A 21,290-nucleotide genomic window follows, 5' to 3' on the forward strand; every position below is an offset into this window, starting at 1 on the left:
CTCTGCATCTAATAAGTGGCTGTAATTACTTAACTGAATTAAAGAAAGGTATATTTTCGTAGTTTGATGCATTTTAATTAACAATTGTCAAAGTAATGTTTATACTTGAACACAAGAATTAAAATTTAGTATTGAAATACATTTCAATAAAAATTCTGTATTACTTAAACAAACTGCTCTATCTAATTCAGTCGCTACATATTTTTCCAATGTGGAGAGGAGCAGTATATGTTTGTGCAAAGCACATGATTCTCAAGAAGCTTATGAAATAGATGCATCATGGCACGGTACTAGCTCATTAGACTGCTCTTCAAGTCCTGCAGCATCCTAGCTAGATACCGGAAGTCTATTGAAAACAGGCAGCTGTTCCAATATAAGAATTATGTATTCATTTGCCTGTCGTCCATCCCTTGCTCAATCATGGGGGACTGTGAATGGTTGCTATCAATGAGATTGAGGCTTGGGTGTAGGGGTATAAAATGTGTGAAAAGTTGATGCTTTCTCTGCAAAGGACATTGGGTACAATTTGAGAAAGCTGGCTCCATTGTGATGAATGAGTATGCATTGGACATACTATAGCAAGATGAATAGCTGGACTTGTTGTAAAGGAGGGCAAGCAAGATAAATGAACCACGACATATTGAAATATGCTGATCTGGCAGTTGAATAAAAGTGTGTGATTTTTCAATAATAGATAATTTTATCCAGAAATACTTTTTTTGTGTTATGGTGTCCAATGATAGAAAATATGTGAAAGCTGAGGGGTTCATCTCAAAAGTTCTTTTCAGCTCCTTGAGCTTTTCAATAAGTGAAAGGCATAGTTGAAAATGCTCTTCACATTATTTCTGCTTATGAATCTTCACAGACTCCAAGGAACCATGTTTTATTATATAAGCTCAAAAATGACTGACACTTTGACTGACATAGGAAAACCTATGTCATTTCTCACGTATTTTTTGAGAGGGGGAACAGGGGCTCTGTCAAGGTCATATTGAAATATTTTATCAAATTTTATCTTTTTGTAAGTTTTTGTGCGTGAAAGTAAGCAATTGTTCTACAGTCTCCATTTTGATGGTGGAGACAGACTATTTAGAATGAGGACTACAAGGTCTTGTCAAAGTGTATTTGTTTATATATTTCTATTTAGGATCTTTTCATATAGAGCTGAGTTCTGCCTGTCCTGCTCACAGGTGCTTTTTCCATGTAATATCAAGTTGACTAATGACACAATTTGCCAATAAAATTTAAATGCAAGTATTTGAACATGTATGAAAATTGAATATGTAAAATTGGTTATGATACGGCCCCAGGTGAGATTTGCATGAGCATCCATGTGAAAAGAGAAGAACAGATGGTCAAGTGGTGCAAGTTCTCCTGCTGAGTTCAGATCTGATCTTTTCTGAAGAGAGAATATAAAGCTGGTGTGTCAAGAGACTGACATGATTTACTTGCCATTCTTCATTTTTTGTTAATTCAAAATGAATCATTGAAGAAACTTGTCAATGGATGATGACTTGACTTGTGGAGTGTTAACTGTTAGACGTCTTTCACTCAGTCCTCTCATCCAGCTCACTGGCCTTTGTCAGTATTAGAGCGGATATCTTTTATGAATGTAATAGTGTTCTTGTGTTTTGTGAAAATGACAAGTTAGGTGTGTTAGATTTCAGTTACAGATCGGTTGGTTCTTAATAAAATATGAACAGGTGAGGTGTAGGCCGACTTGATCCCATGTAGATTTTTCCTTGCATCAAAGATCAACCATTAGACATTGTTGTCACACAGAACATGCTCCCATTGTCAAAACAACACATGACACAAGAGGCATAGAAACTTTAAACTGTTGCATGACCAAAGTTAATGGCTAGTGTAACAATGAAAATGTGATACAAACAACTTGAAAAGATTAAATCAAAATTAAGTTTCTTCTTGTTACGTTGTGTAAGCTTAAACAACAGTGCCAACTTGGACACAAAACATGTTTCATATCATTGTTCTGAGTATGTACCTGGCCAAGCAATCTCTAGCCAATTTCCACAAGAATGATCATTTGCACGTTTACAACACAGTGAATCCACACGCTGAAGTATGCTAAAATCACTATATTATTTCTCTAGTCAAGTTAATCTAATGTTTTTTTCTGAACTCCCAGACAGAATACAACTTTCTTGTAAAGAGTTAAAATGAAAACAGTTATATGATCATTTCATCCTTCCAAGGGAACATTCACTGCCGAGTGAACTCAGGCACAATTTGGACTACGTCGCTTCCTGTTAGGACACATCTTGTGCTTCATGGGCTGCATGTTTCACTATGGGAATAATATGCTGGAAACCGCTCTTTCTACAGTGAACCTCTGGGATTGTTTTATTTGTTTCTATTTAATTGTGATTCACTTTTCAAGTGGAAACATGATGTCCTAATTAACACAAAATACTCCTCCAGTTCTTTACAGCAGAGAAAATGCTGCATTCCAGGCATCTAATCAAGTTAATTTGTTTGTAACATTTAAACTTGAATGTTGATTATTCAACTCTTTAATGCAGTCTACACATGACACAAGCACCAATTTGTCTGAAATCCACAGAAATAGCACCATTCCTTGTCATTCAGTAACTTGATACCCCCTGCCCTAATTTTCTTTCAATTAAAAAACTAACTCTTTTTCTAATTGGTTAATAGTCCCAGATGTGTAACATTTAGCTTCACCATGTACAGCGCAAACCTGCTGAAAAGTCAGATTTCATTCCAATTAAAAATGGCTTAAGTACAAAGGTTTTGTTTTCTGATTGTTTTATCTAGAGAGCATTTCCTCCTTGAAACAAAATGTCCATCTGTGGAACTGAAAATGAGCTAATTATGTGCCCCTGGATGACAGTGACTGTACATAGTTGATATTTCATGACATAGCACCTGAATCAGGTGGGATACTTCTTTGATAGGCTTTCTTGAAGTTCATTATTCTTCCTCTAAATACACAAGCTGTTCTCCTTAACACTGTTGGGTACATTTCCTACTGAAAACAAAAGACAGCATTTGGGTTAAAACTTGCAGTTGCAATATTTGAGAGAAATGACACTGTTATATTCACTACAACTGTTGACCATTGTCACAGCTATGTCAATGGAATGCCTTTTATTGTTCTGTTGCTAATTTATAACATGTTTATTATATTTATTGTGTATGTTAATTAATACTTTGTTGCATATTTGTTTCATATTAATTTATTACTTTGCTGTACATTTATTTAATACTAATTTATTACTTTGTTGCATATTTGTATAATATTAATTTATTACTTTGTTGCATATTTATATAATATTAATTTATTACTTTGTTGCATATTTGTACAATATTAATTTATTACTTTGTTGCATATTTGTATAATAATTACTGTTTCATATTTATTACTTTGTTGCATATTTGTATAATATTCATTACTGTGTTTCATATTTGTTTAATGTTCATTACTGTTTCATATTGTTTCATATTTATTACTTTGTTGCATATTTGTTCATGATATATTAATTATTCATTGCTTATGTTTGCTTAACTTCAGTTACATGCATGTTGGTAAACTTTGTTGTTTTTTCAGGTTGATACTAATGCATGGTTTATGTTGATTATGTTACTGCCTATGTCATCCTTTGGTTACTTGTGTGAATTGAATGTTGCAAGTTCATTGCTTGTACTACTCATCACCGCTTACATTGCTAAGTGATAGATAAACATCGCTTTTGTTACTAACACAGACGTTGCTTATGTTTTCAGTGTACAAGTCCCCAGAGTATGAATCCCTTGGCTTCGACCTTTTGAAAAAACAGATGGTAGCCATTGGTTATCCAGAGGCAATCAATGATTTTGAATATGATCCGACTTTTCCAATCAGGTAAGCACCCAGTCGTCTCCACTTTCAACCAATACATTTCAAATGCTTTAAGAAGCAATCACTGCTCCTCCTCTGGCTGTGGGTGTGTATATGTTACTACAGTGTATTGGAGTCATTATTCTATGATGTTTTTCATGATTCTGCAACTCATAAGGGACAACCAAAGAAAACATCCGGTTTGTTATAGTATTTTTGGTGGATGTGCATTTTGAGCTAAGATCCTGATTGCCTGTGACAAAGTTATTAACTTAATTTATTTTCAGTTGATGTTTTGAATTCACTATTGAGATGCTTAAATTTCTGAAAATGAACCATTAAGATATCGTCAAAGCATATGGATACACGAAAATGTATATTCTACAAGGCTTAATGTCCTCATTTAATGAGGATTGTGTGGATGATACTTCCTTGATTTTGATGTTATGGGAACATTTCCATCATGGCACCGAAGTATGATGATTAAGAAAGTCCCAGTTGGTCTGTCCTTACCTTGGTATCATTAGTTCCCCAGATCATGAAGTAAACACACACCTAAACCTGCAGTAATATGTCAGGTATCCCTGACAACCGCCCAGCATCCGGTTGATGATGATTATGTACATGAACTATGTAAAACAGTGATTCATTAATGTAAACATATATTGCTGGTAAAATCACTATTTAGTTGTGATTCAGTAGTCAGCACGTGTTTATGATGTGGCCTGATTCATACTGTGGAATCAGGAATATTATATCAGGCTTCATAAGAGTATTGAAAGGGTTAATCAGACTTCAAGTAGTACATTACTTTACTTGTATGTATCTGGTTTCAGGGGAAAGGTAGTCTCTTATAAAGAGACCCGTGAAGGTCCCGGGGTAGAATAGGCCTTCAGCAACCCATGCTTGCCATAAAGGCGACTGTGCTTGTCATAAAAGGCGACTAACGGAATCGGGTGGTCAAACTTGCTGACTTGGTTGACACATGACATTGGTTCCCAGTTGTGCAGATCGATGCTCATGCTTTATGATTATTTTTCATGGACATTTTTTTTCCGTAAAAAAGTTAATGTTGGTCTTTGAAATAGAATAGTTTGTTTGCACCATTTAGTTCCTGTGATTTGAATACAATTTCAAACCTGTACTGTCCAAGTTGAGAGAATTTTCATGACTTTCCATTAATTGGTCTAATTGTTTCACATTTGTGTTTCAACATGTTCAGTTAGTAATCTGCATGTTTAGAACAAATATACCAGTGATAACTACAGTTTGCCTTTGAACTAGTTGGAAGTCTACGAAACAGCCCTAGCCAGATTGGCAGAGATGAAGCTCCTTGAAGTGTAGGAGCTGTAAGGAATATGTCAATACTTAATTGTTAAATGATGTGTAGCCTGTAGTAAGACCAGGATCTCATTATGTTTGTCGTAAGAAGCAGTTCGGCACCAGTACATCGTAATTTGAAAGCTGGGGCTTTCCTTCCTCGGGTGAATGGTAATGATTCAGGGTTAAGCTTTGAGATATTCCATATTTAAGACAGTTTCCGTAGCATCACTGAGATTAGTGAGACTGGCAATGATGTTACTATCTGCATATATTGTTTACAACTCACTTCTCAACTGTTGTGGATGTATGGTAGTTAGGTATCATGTGAAGTTAATAATGAACTGACAATGGGATCTATATTACTGTTTTCATACCAACTAGGAAGTGTGTTAGGGAGTTATCAACTCACCAATCCCAAAATGTGACAAAGCAACGCAGATAACTTTACTCACCTACCTTCGAAAAGAAGGTGTGAACTCATCAATCAATTATTTTACAAACTGAAACTGAAATAATCAGACAGATTCATGTCTGTATGTCTCTGAGTTATTGAAGCTAGTTTGTTAAAAAAAAAATACAAAATAGAAATCACTGTAGTTTCACATCAGCTGTGCATGATGTTTTCATTCAAACTTTTATCATCCACAAGATTGCCCATTATATACTCATAGTTTATCTTATCAGTATTAAACCAATATCCTTAATTATCCATCTGGTCTTAGTCAAATTAAATTGATTAAGTCATATAAATTTTGAAATTTTAAAGTTCAAGATTAAAACCATCCTAGCAGAATACAAATTATGACCAGATCCTCTGATTTGGCAGTTAGCGCCAGTTGTACACAGGAACTAAGATGAAGTACATGTGGGAGATATTAAAGTATATTACTTATTGATGCCATGGGATAATATAGATAGGAGCATTTCTGGAGCATGATGGGAGATGTGATATGGCTTGACTCTCATTCCACAGGAAGTGAAGGGTTTTAGACTGGAGGAGAGCAGAAAATAGAATGATGGGAAAAGATTAAGTCAACAAACTTTGACTTGGAGGTCAAGGACAAACAATTAGACCATTTCAGTTATTTGCCAATTTGATTTTATAAAATTGTTGTAAATCCAATAAAAATGTAAAGTGTTAGAATGGTGTGGGTTGATTATTGTTTTTAATGGAAATTAGAAGTGGCAAGTACTACTGGCAGAGGAAGAGACACCTGGTGACTGACTTTCAGTGCTGAATTCATACCATTTTTACCATGATTTTGCCGTTTACTCCCAGCAGAATCTATGGAATGTTTTCCGATATGTAGACATATAGACAGAATATTCCCTGGTATTGACATCTTTGATTTGTGAATGAGAAAATAGGCATTTTAAAAAAATAAACATGAATCCAAAATGGTAACTAGTCACATAGTGCATCAAAGACAGAATTGATGCTGTAGAAGTTCCACTGGTATCTTTACATAAAGACTAGTTACTAGGTCTGTTGTTTGTTACTAGCCCTGACAGTTTAAGGCATAGTGTTAACATTTGTTAATATTGGTACATTTGTTTGTTTGTATAATGTTTTCTGACCACACATTTTTGACCTGCTAAGACTTTGATGACACAATAAGCTAATTTTAGATGGACATTTTCTTGCACCAGAATAATACCATACATGGCCCTTCACAAAATAATTGTGAGTTTTACTTTCCAGATTGAATGCATGTCAAGGACAATGTCATGATCGTGGCATCCTGGCTCAATGATACGCAAACTGAATTGTTGACATACGCAGCTGTGCTTCAGAAGTGTATACAGTTGCACTTACCGCACACCACTGTTGATATGAAATACGCAAGACTGCACTCCTGGCTCCCCAATATAAACTGGTGTATAAATGGTTTATCCCATATCCATGTGTTAAAGAATAATTGTCTTTTCTTCTCTCTCTCTCTTGTAATGGGGGCTGATATGGTGTTGACTGCTTTGAATGAACATTTGATGATAAATGTTTATATCAGAAACTCACAAGAAACCTAAGTTTAAGTTTATTTGGTGTATATAAAGCTTAAAAAGTTTTCTAAAAGATTCTGCAGATGCACAACTTTGAGCAGATGATTTGTACTACGATGTGATGTTTGTATCCTGTTCATGGGTATTCACACCAGGTACATCAAGAATGGGCTTTAAATGTCAAACTCTAGTACATGAAACAAAGACTACATACACCCAGAATTTGCAAGATTAGAGATGGTATAATTGGTATAGATTTTATATCTTACAATTGGCAATGATGTTACAATGATGTAAACATTCATCCAAGTTATGGCGGGCTGCCATGGAACTTGATGACACACAGTCAGCCAAGGGACTCGATGGCACACAGGCAGGTTTGGAACTCGATGGCACAATATCAGTGAAGGTATTTGATGACACACAATCAGCCAAGAATCTTGATGACACACAATCATCCCAGGAGGTGGTTAACACAAAGTTGGTCAAGGAACCTGATGACAGTCAACCAAGGAGCTTGATGACATACAACTGGTAAAGGAATTTTATGACATACAATCAGCCAGAGAACTCGATGACACACAATCAGCCAATCAGTTCAATGACACACAATTGGTCAAGGAATTTGATGACACATAATCAGCCAGGGAACTCAATGACACATAGTCAGTCAAGGAACTTGATGACATGCAATCAATCAAGGAGCTCGATGACACATAATCTCCCAAGGAATTTGATGACACACAATCAGCCAAGGAAGTTGATTTCACACAATCAGCCAAGGAGCTTGATGACAGTCATCCAAGGAGCTTGATGACATACATTTGGTCAAGGAATTTGATTACACACAATCAGCCAGGGAAGTTGATGACACAAAGTCAATCAAGGAACTTGATGACATTAAATCAGCCAAGGAAGTCGATTTCCCACAATCAGTCAAGGAACTCGATGACACACAATCAGTCAAAGAACTCAATGACAGATGGTCAATCAAGGAGTTTTCTATAGCACAATCAGCCAAGGAATTTGATGGCGCACAGTCAGTCAAGGAACTTGATGACACTCAATCAGCCAAGGAACTTGATGACACACAGTCAGTTGAGGTACTCGATGACACACAAGTGGTCAAGGAACAAGCAACATTCAAACAGGTGTAGAGTGTAACCACATAATGCTTGTGGTCCACTCTTCTGAGGCATTGGATATGGAACTATTCTCAGGGATACACATCTGAACAGTTCTCTCTCGATAGTCTGTAGGCATATGGAAGTGGGAATTAAACCTCAGACCTATGGCATAACAAGAGAACACTATATCCACAAAGCTACCTTCTGCCCTCACCCACTCATATGCCACCAAAACCAGCAAGTAAACTCAAAAGATACATTAACCATTGAGAACTACTGGTAACTGAGAACAGTTCTATCATTACACGATGCCATTTAGAAAGTGGTCAAATGCAACATATGTCATATTTGGGATTTCACTTTCTTGGTAAAGTACAAATTCTAGTACTTTTTTTCGGTTGAGTCCCATCCGGGATTCGAACCCGCACCCTCAGAGTCAGGCACCTAATCGCCAGCACACAAAGTCAGCCGCCTAGCCCGCTCAGCCACCGCGACTTCCACAAAATGTAAATTGGCACGGCTCCCACGGCCGAAAGCTATGATTACACGATGCCATTTAGAAAGTGGTCAAATGCAACATATGTCATATTTGGGATTTCACTTTCTTGGTAAAGTACAATTCATCAGAGGGGTACACAAAGTACGCAGTCTAGACTACCAGTTGTCCGACTTTCATTGTGTGGAAGTCGCGGTGGCTGAGCGGGCTAGGCGGCTGACTTTGTGTGCTGGCGATTAGGTGCCTGACTCTGAGGGTGCGGGTTCGAATCCCGGATGGGACTCAACCGAAAAAAAGTACTAGAATTTGTACTTTACCAAGAAAGTGAAATCCCAAATATGACATATGTAACAGTTCTATCAATGTGATATTTCTATTTATCATTGCAGAGATAATTATAAACCACATAACTCTTTCTATAATCATAAGAAATGTTTCCAAGAAGAGATTTCAGCTATATCACTAAGTCAACTTAAACTTTCTGAAAATTGTAAATTGAAGAACTTGATATGATTGTGACTGTATCATTTAGCTTGTGAGACTGATAATATAGGACTGAACATGGCCGGCCACCCTTGGTCCGACGCTTGTACTGGCTGACTGACATCATTATACACAGACCCTCAGTGAATGCTGTAATGATGTTCATTAAATACAAAATGAATCTTTTTAATTGATTTATTTGGGAAGACAGGCCTCCATAACATTGATTTTAGGGCTTATTAAAATCTTCAGTGATGAAAATGGCAAGCTGGTTTGGTTCACACGCAGTGCACACTTTATACAAGTTTGCCAAAGGAAGGTTTCCGTATAATTTTGTCACTTATTTCATTTTGATAAAAAATATCAGATTTAAAGGGAGATGTTGAAGAAGGCATTCTACAAATGGAGAAGATTTTTCGCTAATAAAAAATATCAGGAAATTATTTGATCACAAATTATAACCAGATGCTTTAATTCAAATGTGGTGAATGTTTCTTTAGAAAAATCACATTCATTCATCAAGATACCACGACTAATATTGAAAGATGTTTTCATCATCCTTTTCTTCAACACTTAATACAAAGTTATTGTATTTGTGGCATATTTGCAAAGTGACTTGTATGTGATCATCATTAATGAGCTATGATAATTATGCTTCCGATTGGTAGCAAGATTCATTTACTAAATGTGCGTATTTATCTAATGGTTGAATACGGAAGATATTCAAGCACAGACTTTATGACCAGATGATAATTACATCTGACTATCTTCACCCTACACATTAGCTCATTTGAAAACAGTAATAAACTTTCAATAAGCATGCTGATGTACAAAGAAGTCATAATTACGAAGTGCTGTACAACAGATGAATTCAGGGACGCAAGATTGCAGAGTGATGCTCGTAAAGTTACAAAAGATCTTTTCACAAATGGTGTCGCCTTTCAAATGAAAGAGAATGGAGACATGCAAGAAAAGGCGCTAAACGATACTGTGTGGGGCAGTAGACCGCGCCTCATACGATTATGCCTCCATTTCATGTGAGGCAAACAGGAAGAGGAATTATTGTGTGGAACCAGTGCAAGCCAACCAATGAGTTTCGACAATTGTCTTGCAAAGTGCACATAAAAAACAAATGTGTCTGTGCACAATTGTCTTGCACAAGTGCACACATTTCTGCGTAGTTTTTATTTCATTTATTGGCTAAAGAGGCCACTTTTTCTCACCAAGCATTGATGCATTATAGTATGGCTCCATTACAGGGGTGTAATTAATGGGCAATAAAGTGATCACGTAAAGCAGGCGTTTTAGTACAATGAAAAAACAGGCTAATTGATACAATCTTTATCAGTGAAAAAAAATGTTTCGATAAACAGCCCTGCGCATCTTGATAACATTTAAAGGTATGTAGAGTTTCCTTGTGGACTACTGGATGTCTGTGCTTGATGTAGAATGTGACATGTGGAGAAGCAAGTACAGGAATTGTATGGGAATATGTGTGGAACATTGTCCATCTACTACAGAGGTGCATTGTTGATAAAGAGAATTTAATACTGCATTGAGAGTTTTTTAACTTAGAGCAGAAGAATTGGTTGTTGAAGTATTTAAGCTAACTATAGGTCATAACTGATAAGTATCTGATGTTATTTGAAGAAAATTGCAGACTTTTTCAGTGATGTATTGCACACATTAGAGATTAAAGTAGTATTTTGTATTATAACAATTAGTTATTTGCAAGAAACAGCTTACATTTGAAAGCATCTATGCCACACAAGCATTAAACTTGTAAAGGGTTTTGACTGAGTTCCAAGAAGTTCTAGCAGACAGATGGTAGAAGACATAAGACATACCTTTGAAGGATGTGTAACTGAAGTAACTTTGCCAAAATTTTTATACAAATATAATATGGATTAAGTAGATGTCTTGTCGGATGCTGAGAATGTTTCTAAGAAGCAAATGAGTAAAGACGTTGATTGAGACTTTGGAAGTTTGCATTTGGCGCAAATCCAGTGCATCCATTACGACAACTGCCCACAGTCTGGAAGTAAGTGTGACATCCTTAAGAGGGCTGTATGTAATTCAAGATATTTTGGACTGAATGCTTATTGTTCTATGACATATCATAACAAGGACGTAAAACCAGAACTCTAGTTAATGGTCCATTAAAGCTCAGCATGTCAGCGTTTCTGTCATAATTGACAATGCAAATGGCTGCAATTTACAATAAGAGGTTTATTGCTTATTGGCTGAGGGACATTTGTCATTGGATGAAGTATGTGGTGATTTCAGGGCAGTGTAAATAAATCATGTTATTGTTCAGTTATTATGCTTGCTTTTTGTTAATGTTTGTTGTGAATATCAATTGTATAAACATTCATAATAAGGTATTTTTAAGTGTTCTTGTTTGGGTTTAGTACACAGACACAGGATCAGGAAGGGGGATGGGATGAGAGAGGGAATCAGGAGTCAGGAAACCAGACGGAGAATTGGGGAGCAGTGACGTGGTTTATCCTAAACTGATTTCATGAGAGATGTTAATTCTACATTCCTTCATTATTGGTTGAGAGGCAGCACCACTTGTACTTACAACTAAGTTAGTGGCGGAAGAGGCTTTAGTGGTAGCCAGTGGTAGTCTGTTGTAGTAGTGGTTGTTTAAGGATGGTACGAGCTCGTAGCTATGTTAGCAATGGTAGCTATGTTAGCAATGGTAGCTATGGTAGCAATGGTAGCTATGGTAGCGATGGTAGCTATGGTAGTTTAAGGGAAGAAGTATTAGCAGTTAAAGTAGTGGAAGAACTTGCAGAATAATTGTCAGTGGTGCTTTTCCACTTTCGTGAAACAATTGTATCTTCCATTATGTGTAATATTGGAAGTAGCTGCAGTAGAAGCAGAATCAGAATCAGGAATTGTTGTCTGCCCACCTATCACAGGTATTTGCACTAGGTATGTTTCGTCAAACAGACATCTACGCAAAGCAGACTGCCGTCACAGATTTGTGGAGGAGGTTTGTTTCTCAAACTGAAATCAAATCTAGTAGTAGTAGTAGTAGTAGTAGTAGTAGTAGTAGTAGTAGTAGTAGTAGTAGTAGTAGTAGTTGCAGATGTGAAACTGTCATAGTATTTGTCCAAATTTGCTTCTTCTTGTTATGGCTGTAGCTGTTACTAATAAAGCTGTCTTGTCTAGCCCCACTTTCATGTCTCTACAATCTCCATGTATCTTATAGGCCTTATCACCATCACTACATAGTTTGTGGTTTTCCATGGCGATATCTGATACTTTTACAGAGAGATTACTTACTGTTTGTTTAGATGTTTTAAGTGTTTTGATAACATGTTAATCTCGAGGAATACATAAGTAGCGTAAAGACAGTCTCAATATTGATACAAGTTGTATGATAGCTTATTACAGTCTGACATAAGATTGCAGGACAGATCGGCTACCTCCATGCTCCAGCTCCGGTGTCAGATGCAGGTTAGCTTATTATGAGTAATATGTCGGCATAGGGTGATAAGATATGACGGGAATTCATGCTGCTCTCTGTAGCATTCATAATTAGGGCTGGTAGGAGTCCTGTACCAATCAGTGAGTGAGTGAGTGGGTTGGTTTACAGCTCTTATCACAGTGTTTTAGGTATATTTCATTTGTGACAATCCTTTTTAGAATTGGTCCTCAGCAGCCCATGCTTGTCATGAGGGGAGACTAAAGGGATTGTATGGTCAGGAGTGTTGACTTGGTGAACATGTGTCATTGTATCCTGATTGAGTAGGTGCATCATGATGTCAGTCACTGGATTGTTTGGTCCAGATTCAATTATTTACTGACTGCCATCATATAGCAGGAATGTTGCTGAGTGTGTTTCTTTTTTTCTAATTTGTGAATAAATAATGACCAGCAGACCATAGAACAAGAAAGAAATTGGTCTGGCTTAAACACATGTATGTCAACATATATAGCTGCACAGGCTATTCACTAGCTGCCAGTAACACGGAACTAACACTCCTCACATGATGAGGAATCATTATCCCCATACTTGTCATGAAATGGACAAACCAAGGATCATGATTCAAGTTAATCTGATATTTGATAACAGTATTATTGACATGTTGTGTACCATATTAAAAGACTGTTAATTGGTTAATCATAGAGACTGGTCTTATGAAGCTCTATGTGAGTTAATATATGTCATATCAACCAATACAACTGCACCAGTAGTGGGGTAGCCTAGTGGTTAAAGTATTTTCTCATCAATGACCTGGATTTAGATTTCTCTCAGGAATACAATGTGTGAAGCCCAATTCTTTTGTCCCCTGTCATGATATTACTGAAGTATTACTGCCATTATATTGCTGAAGTATTGCTGAAAGCGGCATAAAACTCCGTTCCCTCACTCACTTCAAGGCATGGTATCTGATTAAAGTAACAAGCTGTGTATAATATTGTGGTTTTCTTATGAAATGTCTCCAATTTTGTAATCGCTGAATGTTGAAACAACACTGTCTTTACTTGAATATATTAGGAATATTTTAGAAAGCGGACTCAAATTTGTCTGTTTTCAAACAGTTTTCAGTCGGTAGAAGTCAAAGGAACATATGATTCTATTTTCCAGGGGTCTTTGGTTTGATTCTCTGTATGGAACACTGCTCAAAGTGGATGCTTTTGGCAACATCCTTGTCTGCGTTCAAGGGTTCCAGTTCATGAGAGGGTGAGTACATGGTTTAATCTTGTTCATGTCAGAAGAATTGTGGCAGGCTTCACCACATGCATCTTCTTCATGTCAAACAGCCATGTTTTTTCAGGTCAGTTTCTTTGAAACCTCAGGTGATGCTGTGCTTTCGCAGCAGAGGAATTGTGTGGCACTATCACAATGCTGAATAGTGGCAGCCATTTCACCAACCATATAGTGGCAGCCATTTTCCCTACCATATAGTGACAGCGGTTTTACCAACCTTATTGTGGGAGTCATTTTCCCAACCATACAGTGGCAGCCATTTTTACCTATCATATAGAGGCAGTCAGTTTACCTAACACACAGAGGCAGCCATTTCCCTACCATATAGAGGCAGCCATTGTACCAACCTTATTGTGGGAGTCATTTTCCCTACCATACAGTGGCAGCTATTTTTACCTATCATATAGAGGCAGTCATTTTACCTAACACACAGAGGCAGCCATTTCACCTATCATGTAGAGGAAGCCATTGTACCAACCTTTTTGTGGCAGCAATTTTCTGTACCATATAGAGGCAGTAATTTCACCTACCATATAGAGGCCATTGTACCAACCTTATTGTGGTAGCCATTTTACCAACCATACAGCACCAGTCATTTTACCAACCATACAGCACCAGCCATTTTACCAACAATGCAGCGCCAGACATTTTACCAACCATTGAGTAGCATCAATATCACAAATAAAGAATGGAGAGTTTCCAGCCTCTGATATATTGTAACTGCAATTTTACCATTTTAGTATACTGTTTGCACAGGAGTACTGAGTCTTCAGAATTGGGTCCAGATGATCTTTTTCACCATTTCCATTGAAGTGATCATGTAGAGTAAAAGTCGTGCACAATTTGATAGCACATGGAACAGTTGTCTCTTGTCATGGTAGACAGCATGTTAATCTTTCATATTAGTTCTCATCCATCATGCTTTTATAAAACACAGCTGAAGATGCAGACGTTTAGCTTTGACTGTCATCTTGCTGTCGTTAGGTGACATCATGTAGGCCATGTATCATCAAGGACATGATCTCCACAACTGCTGACATCAGTTTTTGTCAGGGACTATGATGCAGGTTTCTGAAACTACAATTGTTGGTTGTACTTCACATCCTTGATTTTGGAAATGCATATATCTTGTGATGTGTAACATTGACATCATTTCCAGAGACTGAGAATAATCTGTTTTCATTTTGAGTGAATTTTGAAAACAATTACTTTTTCATAATGACCAGTTTGTTAGAAAAAATGAAGGTCACAAATTTAGGATCAGTCTTTATAAGACTTCAAAGTGTTAAATAAAACTTAAAATCCATGAAGAAAGTGTAAAACTCTTTGGAATGTCTTGAATAATAAAACACACCAAGAACAGATATTTGGGTTGAATAGCCTTGAATATTAGTTTTTTGGAATGTGGGAGCATCAAGCAAGTCTGTGAATAACAAATGAGTTTCTGTAATAGGGTTTGGTGCCCCAGTGACTGAAGTTATTGCTATTAGTGTGGGTAACCTATGTACCATGTGGCTTGGTCTGTAACAGCCATCATCCCACTGATGGGGAATGTCATGTGTATGGCCTTGAAACAACCCTCCGTGTTGAAGTTCAGTGTTACAGTGTATCATACAATCAAAACTTGACAATCCAGTGATCAATACAAAGAGCAAAACTAGAGCCAATCACTCACAGCACAGTCCATTAAATCATCTCCTATGACCAACATACATTGCTGTTCAACCTGTCGTAATGTATTTAACAGAAACTTGTATATTTGCTTACTTTGATTATTCAAATAAGATAAGTATATCACCTCTTTGGGTTGTCAGTTAGAATCAACCTGTGTATGTTGAGTCTTGCTTGCTGTTTGTCTATTCTACAGTCGCCAACAGGTTAGGAAAATGATAAATGTATGTATGACGACTTGAATGTACTTCTGGGTTAGACACTGAGTATATTGTGAAGTGATTTTGACAGATCTTTGGAGTTGGTCCCACATTTTGCTTTGTGTAGCGAGTTCTTCATCCTCATGTTCCCGTGGTGATGAGTGATACACAAAGATGTGTGTCTCTCTTGGTGTACAACCTCATTCATAGACAATTGTTGTGTTTGAATAGATACACACTATTACATGGTGCCTGAAAATAAATTTTTAAAAAATAGAATCAGGATAGACTTGTGGTTAAAGTGTTTGTTCATCATGCTGAAGATCTGAGTTTGATTCCCCACATGGGAATGTGTAAAGCCCATTTCTGGTGTGCCTTGCATTGATATTGCTGGAATATTGCTAAAAGGGGCATAAAACCACACTGAATCATTTAACATTAAACTTTGATGTCAGCACACAAGATACTCATATCTATAACATGAATGTACCAGAGTGAGCTAGTGAGTTGGATTTTAGTATTAGCAACATCATGGCGGGGACACCAGTAAGGGGCTTCGCACATTGTTCTGATGAGGGAAATGTAGACTAGCAACTAGTTTATGAACTAGGCTACAGCACCATCCTAAAACAAGTACAGACTAACATTTAATATTATTTATTTTATAAATATGGTTTGGGGAATTTTTATGTCAAAATTTTTAACATGCAAGATCCCATAACATGTGTCCATGATTAAGTATCGCAGACTTCCATCGTGTGTATCATCAAGACTAAGTGCTATTTCTTCATCCGTGGACCAGGCTGCTCAAACACTCTTATACTTCAAACACTGCTGTCGAATGTCAAAATAAATTTACCCATAATTCCTACTAACTCACAAGGCGCCACCCTTCCTTTTATTGTTCGCAAGATGATTGTAAAGAGAGTCTTCCATCTGGAGTTTTTGTTTGTTTTTTCCAGGGGAGATAGAAGTTTTTTGACATGAATATGATCATCGCCATCTTTGAAAAAAGTCTGAGCTCTATCTGTACAACCTTCTGCCTAAGTAGTCTATGATTGCCCTCGGGAGGGGTGCATGTGCAAGATGTCACAGATCACTCCTATGGGGAGTCGGCTTTTTGTGTTGTTACACCTGATTGCCGCATTTCCTCATGTAATCTTTACCATGTAGTATTACGAGAATGTCTGAGAAAAAACAGAAATAGAAATATGATGGCATGACAACTACTGTTAATCTCAGGAGACAGGCAGCTTGAAGAAGCTTGATGTCCGCTGGTTTGTTAGATTTGTAGTCTTACACAGCTTCTCCGCGTCTTGTGGGTTGTTTTTGTTGAAATGATGCCTTTAATGTTTATTGAAAAAATAAATTCTAAGATTTGGTAACTTGAGAAAAAATTCAAGTTTTTTTAATGCCATTTTTATTCTTGAATTTGAAATGATGTTTGTTTTGTTTTGAATGTCTTTAATTAGATAAATATGATCTTTCAAATGAATTTGTTTAGAGATTTGAAAACCACCTGGTATTTTGCTGAAACCCTGTCATAAAAGTATTCGTCAGTGTTTTACTGTCGTACATTAAATATATGTACTTTCATTGTGTAAGTTTGTCAATCTTCCTCCTGTCAGATTTCCTTGTTTTTCACATCACTGCTGGTTTTATGAACTTGAAATTTTGAATGGATTATTCAACCAGTGGAGTCTTGTTCACGTTTGGAAATTATTCTCATTTGATTTTTTAACATTGTAACCATGGTAATCATTTTTTAAAATTCTATACATCTCCATGGCTTGATCACCAGGGAATGATAATTTGATACAGAGTTTCTGAGCATGTGTATCACTTTGATAAGACTTAAGTATTTGAGAACGAAATGTCTTTAGTTTAAGTTTTCTTTTTGTTAACTTCATGGTTATTACTAGACATTATTACAAAACCCCACTGTTATAAGTCTTTCCAAAAACATACCATGACAGTATTTCTGCTTCAAGGACACAATAAAGACTGAAACACTTTTCTCGCACATATATAAGTAAGTTTTCTGTTTGTATTTGCCAGCTCATTCTATCAGGAACAATTATTCTATTTTTGTAGCCCAATGTTGAGACAAGTTTGCTTTGTACGGATTTCCCACAAACCTTTTAACATACATCATGCATCCTAATGAGATATGGGGAGTGTTTCTGACATGTGATGTGATCAAACCCAGGCCTTGTCTCAGCCAATAAATCTCAGACCCTGATATGACATATAAAACCACAGCTCTTCACTCATCCAGTGATGAAGCCAAGTGTATTAACTAGGAGCAACCTGTTTACACCAGCCTCTCTTCCTTGACCTCCAAACAAGCACCTGCTAATCTAACTCTGACCAAGCCTTAATCCAGCAGGAGTAACATCATCAAGCGAGCAGCCCTGATTTCTGTGATTCATGATTTAGCACTGCTCCATTATATGGTGCCCACTCCTTTCAACAAGCTTGGTTGATAGTCAATTAGCAGAGAAGTCAAAGGAAGCATGTGTGCAGGGCTTATCAAGGTATGGTTGTAGGTACCCACCCAACTTTTACCTTTTTATTGGGCTGATTGTAGTGAGCATCTGGTCAGATAGCAGAGGGGAGGGTCCAGTTGTAGTCCACGGGTACGGGTACGATGGGGCTGATAGTTGGGGCAGTAATCTCATATCTAATGGAGAAAAGGTTAGGGTCATCTGTAATGCTTCAGTTTACACATGAAAAGAAATAATGGACAGCTACAAGGTCATATGGTTTTGGTGGATTAGGATTGTTACCAATTGAAAGGGATATAAACGTGAGTGGATGGTTTGGTTGTAGTATCTTATTGTTTTGTTTAGGTACTATGTTAGATAATTGGTGAGGTGGAGTAGCTCACTGGTTATAGTCCTTATTCGTTATGCTGAAGCAGGGTTTGATTTCCCATATCAGTACAAAGTGTGAAGTCCATTCTGGTGTCTCCAGACATCGTAATGCTGGAATATTACTAAAGCGGTGTGAAACCATACTCACTCACTCACTCACTCACTCACTCACTCACTCACTCACTCACTCACTCACTCACTCACTCACTCACTCACTCACTCACTCACTCACTCACTCACTCACTCACTCACTCAGGGAATAAAGAAAATGTAGTCAGGTCAATAAGATTTGGGCACTTGGTTTTGTCGCTTGGGTATAGTTACTTGTCAAGGAATATGAAATGTTCAGATCATTAAGATTCATTCAAAGGATCATAGAATTCTGGTGTGCCCAAGGGATATAACTCTGTACAGTGATGTGTGAATCCGAAGACAGTTAGGCCACCCATTATGCTTGCCGCCACCAAGGCCAAAGAACCAAACAATATTTTTCTGTACAGATATAGGCTGCAGTTAGCATATGTTTCTTACGTCAACAACTTATCTTAAATATCCCTCAAACCATAAAATAGCAATGATAATGATAGTATCATGAATCTTCAACTGTCATGAAATTTGAAATGGAATATATGTTTGAAAAAATACATGTTAATTAATTGGGTAAATAAACTTTTCTCCATCAGGCCGTAGATGATGTTAAACTATTTGACACCAGCTGCAATCTGGATAAAGTTTTAGAGGGTAATCACAGAATTTTATGCGCATGTTGATAGGTTTATCAGTGAGAGATAACTCAGACTGATATGTACAACCCACACCACAGAGCAGGGATGCTCTCGAGGTTTAGTTTGAAAACTTAAAGGGATATGTATGACCCTTTAATTGAAAGAGGGTTGATATTGGGCTGATGTGAATCTCTGAGGTGTTGCAGAGGTTGCTGTCACTGAAAGGGGACTGAGGTATAGGGATTCTTGGTATGGTGGTGCTTTTCCACAGGTGATTGTTGACAGGAATGTTACATCTAATGTATGTCTTGTTTCAGAATTCTTGGTATTTCTAAAGTATTTAGAATTGCAGTGTTTATAGGATGTGAAGTGTATTGTTATGAGCAGGGTTTGAGGTGGTGGTTGTTGGTGTAGCTTGTAAGATGGAAGGTGCGAGGTGTATAGTAGCAGTGTTACCTGAAGATATGGTTGTATGTGTCTAGTGTGGGTTGTGGGTGTGATGTGTAGGGTGTGAGGTGTTTAGTAACAGGTGTTACCTGAAGGTATGGTTGTATGTGTCTAGTGTGGGTTGTGGGTGTGATGTGTAGGGTGTGAGGTGCTTAGTAACAGGTGTTACCTGAAGGTATGGTTGTATGTGTCAAGTATGGGTTGTAGGTGATATGTGTAGGATATGAGGTCTGCAATAACAGGTGTTACCTGAAGTTATGGTTGCAGGTATAATCTATTGTGTGGGCATGATCTTGAGATAATCTGTTTACTAACATTACATCTCCACTGCTGAAAGTGATAAATGCAAGCTGTTAAGATAATATTATTTTATTTTGTTCAGGTGAACAAGCATGTAGAAATGGTTGGAGCAGTTTGTCCTTGTCTGGCACAAGTCATGTGTTTGTGATATTGTACCCAGGCATTGATTGGAGCTCTTTGCATCCACCATTGCTTTGTAAGGCCACTAAGATGTTGGAATAGCAGTGTGGTTGGAATGGAGTTCTTCATCACTGGTTTCAGCAGCATCTCATAACTGTTTAAGATGATCAGTATTTTCACGGTCATGCCCTGGCATTAATTCCTCCTATTAATGGTGGTTTGACCTTTGAAAGAAATCAGAAATTGTATGCTTGAATCTAGTTGTGAAACATAAAAATCTGACTAGACTATTTTCACCAATTTTATTACAACTTTGTCACAGATGATTAGTCATTCCCAGTTAGAATACTGTGCATGGATGCCCACATGTACGTATGCTTTTTCCCATCTGCTTTCAATCCCAAGAAAGCCTGCAAAAAAACATTTTAAACATTTTATTATAGTTTGACCAAAGATTATTGGAAATGTCATGGGGATGATGTTGATTCAGGGGGCCAAACAGCCACTCCCCGGTGAGTTTCTGAAATGTGTTGTTCTCATTAGTTGTGTGGAAAATAGCTCTCCAACTGAAGCTGTAGCTCATCCTGGTCATGCCCACTTAGCCCATCCTCTTTAATCTGGGATGAATCTTCCTCACTAGGATGGCACAGGTGGTAGAGTTGCAGCACTTCTTCGGTGGTTCTTGGTTTGATTCCCTGTAATGTGCCATTGATCAAACATATCTCTGAACATGCAAATATATAAAACAAAAATACTTTGAAAGAGTCAATAACAACTGTCTCAAGTGAATATGTACGTTCTGAAGCTAAGGGAATCAAGACTTGCCACATTTTCTAGACTTGCATGGGCTTTCTTGGATATATTTGCTTCAAGGTCTGTACGGCATATTACTAATGCCATGGAGATTCATACTCACACTTCACCGTAGTTTCA

At 37.3% G+C, this 21,290-nt stretch overlaps 1 protein-coding gene across 2 annotated transcripts in view; it reads left to right on the top strand.

Annotated features, from left to right (window-relative positions):
* Positions 1-21,290, top strand: part of LOC137265440 (cytosolic purine 5'-nucleotidase-like) — a 149,894-nt gene that overhangs the window by 16,394 nt on the left and 112,210 nt on the right. For both annotated transcript variants that reach the window (XM_067800839.1, XM_067800838.1), the window contains exons 4-5: positions 3,769-3,886; positions 13,896-13,991. In XM_067800839.1, the coding sequence (XP_067656940.1) occupies positions 3,769-3,886; positions 13,896-13,991 (214 nt within the window). The remainder of the gene's footprint in view (positions 1-3,768; positions 3,887-13,895; positions 13,992-21,290) is intronic.

This window comes from Haliotis asinina, chromosome 15 (genome assembly GCF_037392515.1).
Source record: "Haliotis asinina isolate JCU_RB_2024 chromosome 15, JCU_Hal_asi_v2, whole genome shotgun sequence".
Classification (NCBI taxonomy): domain Eukaryota; kingdom Metazoa; phylum Mollusca; class Gastropoda; order Lepetellida; family Haliotidae; genus Haliotis; species Haliotis asinina.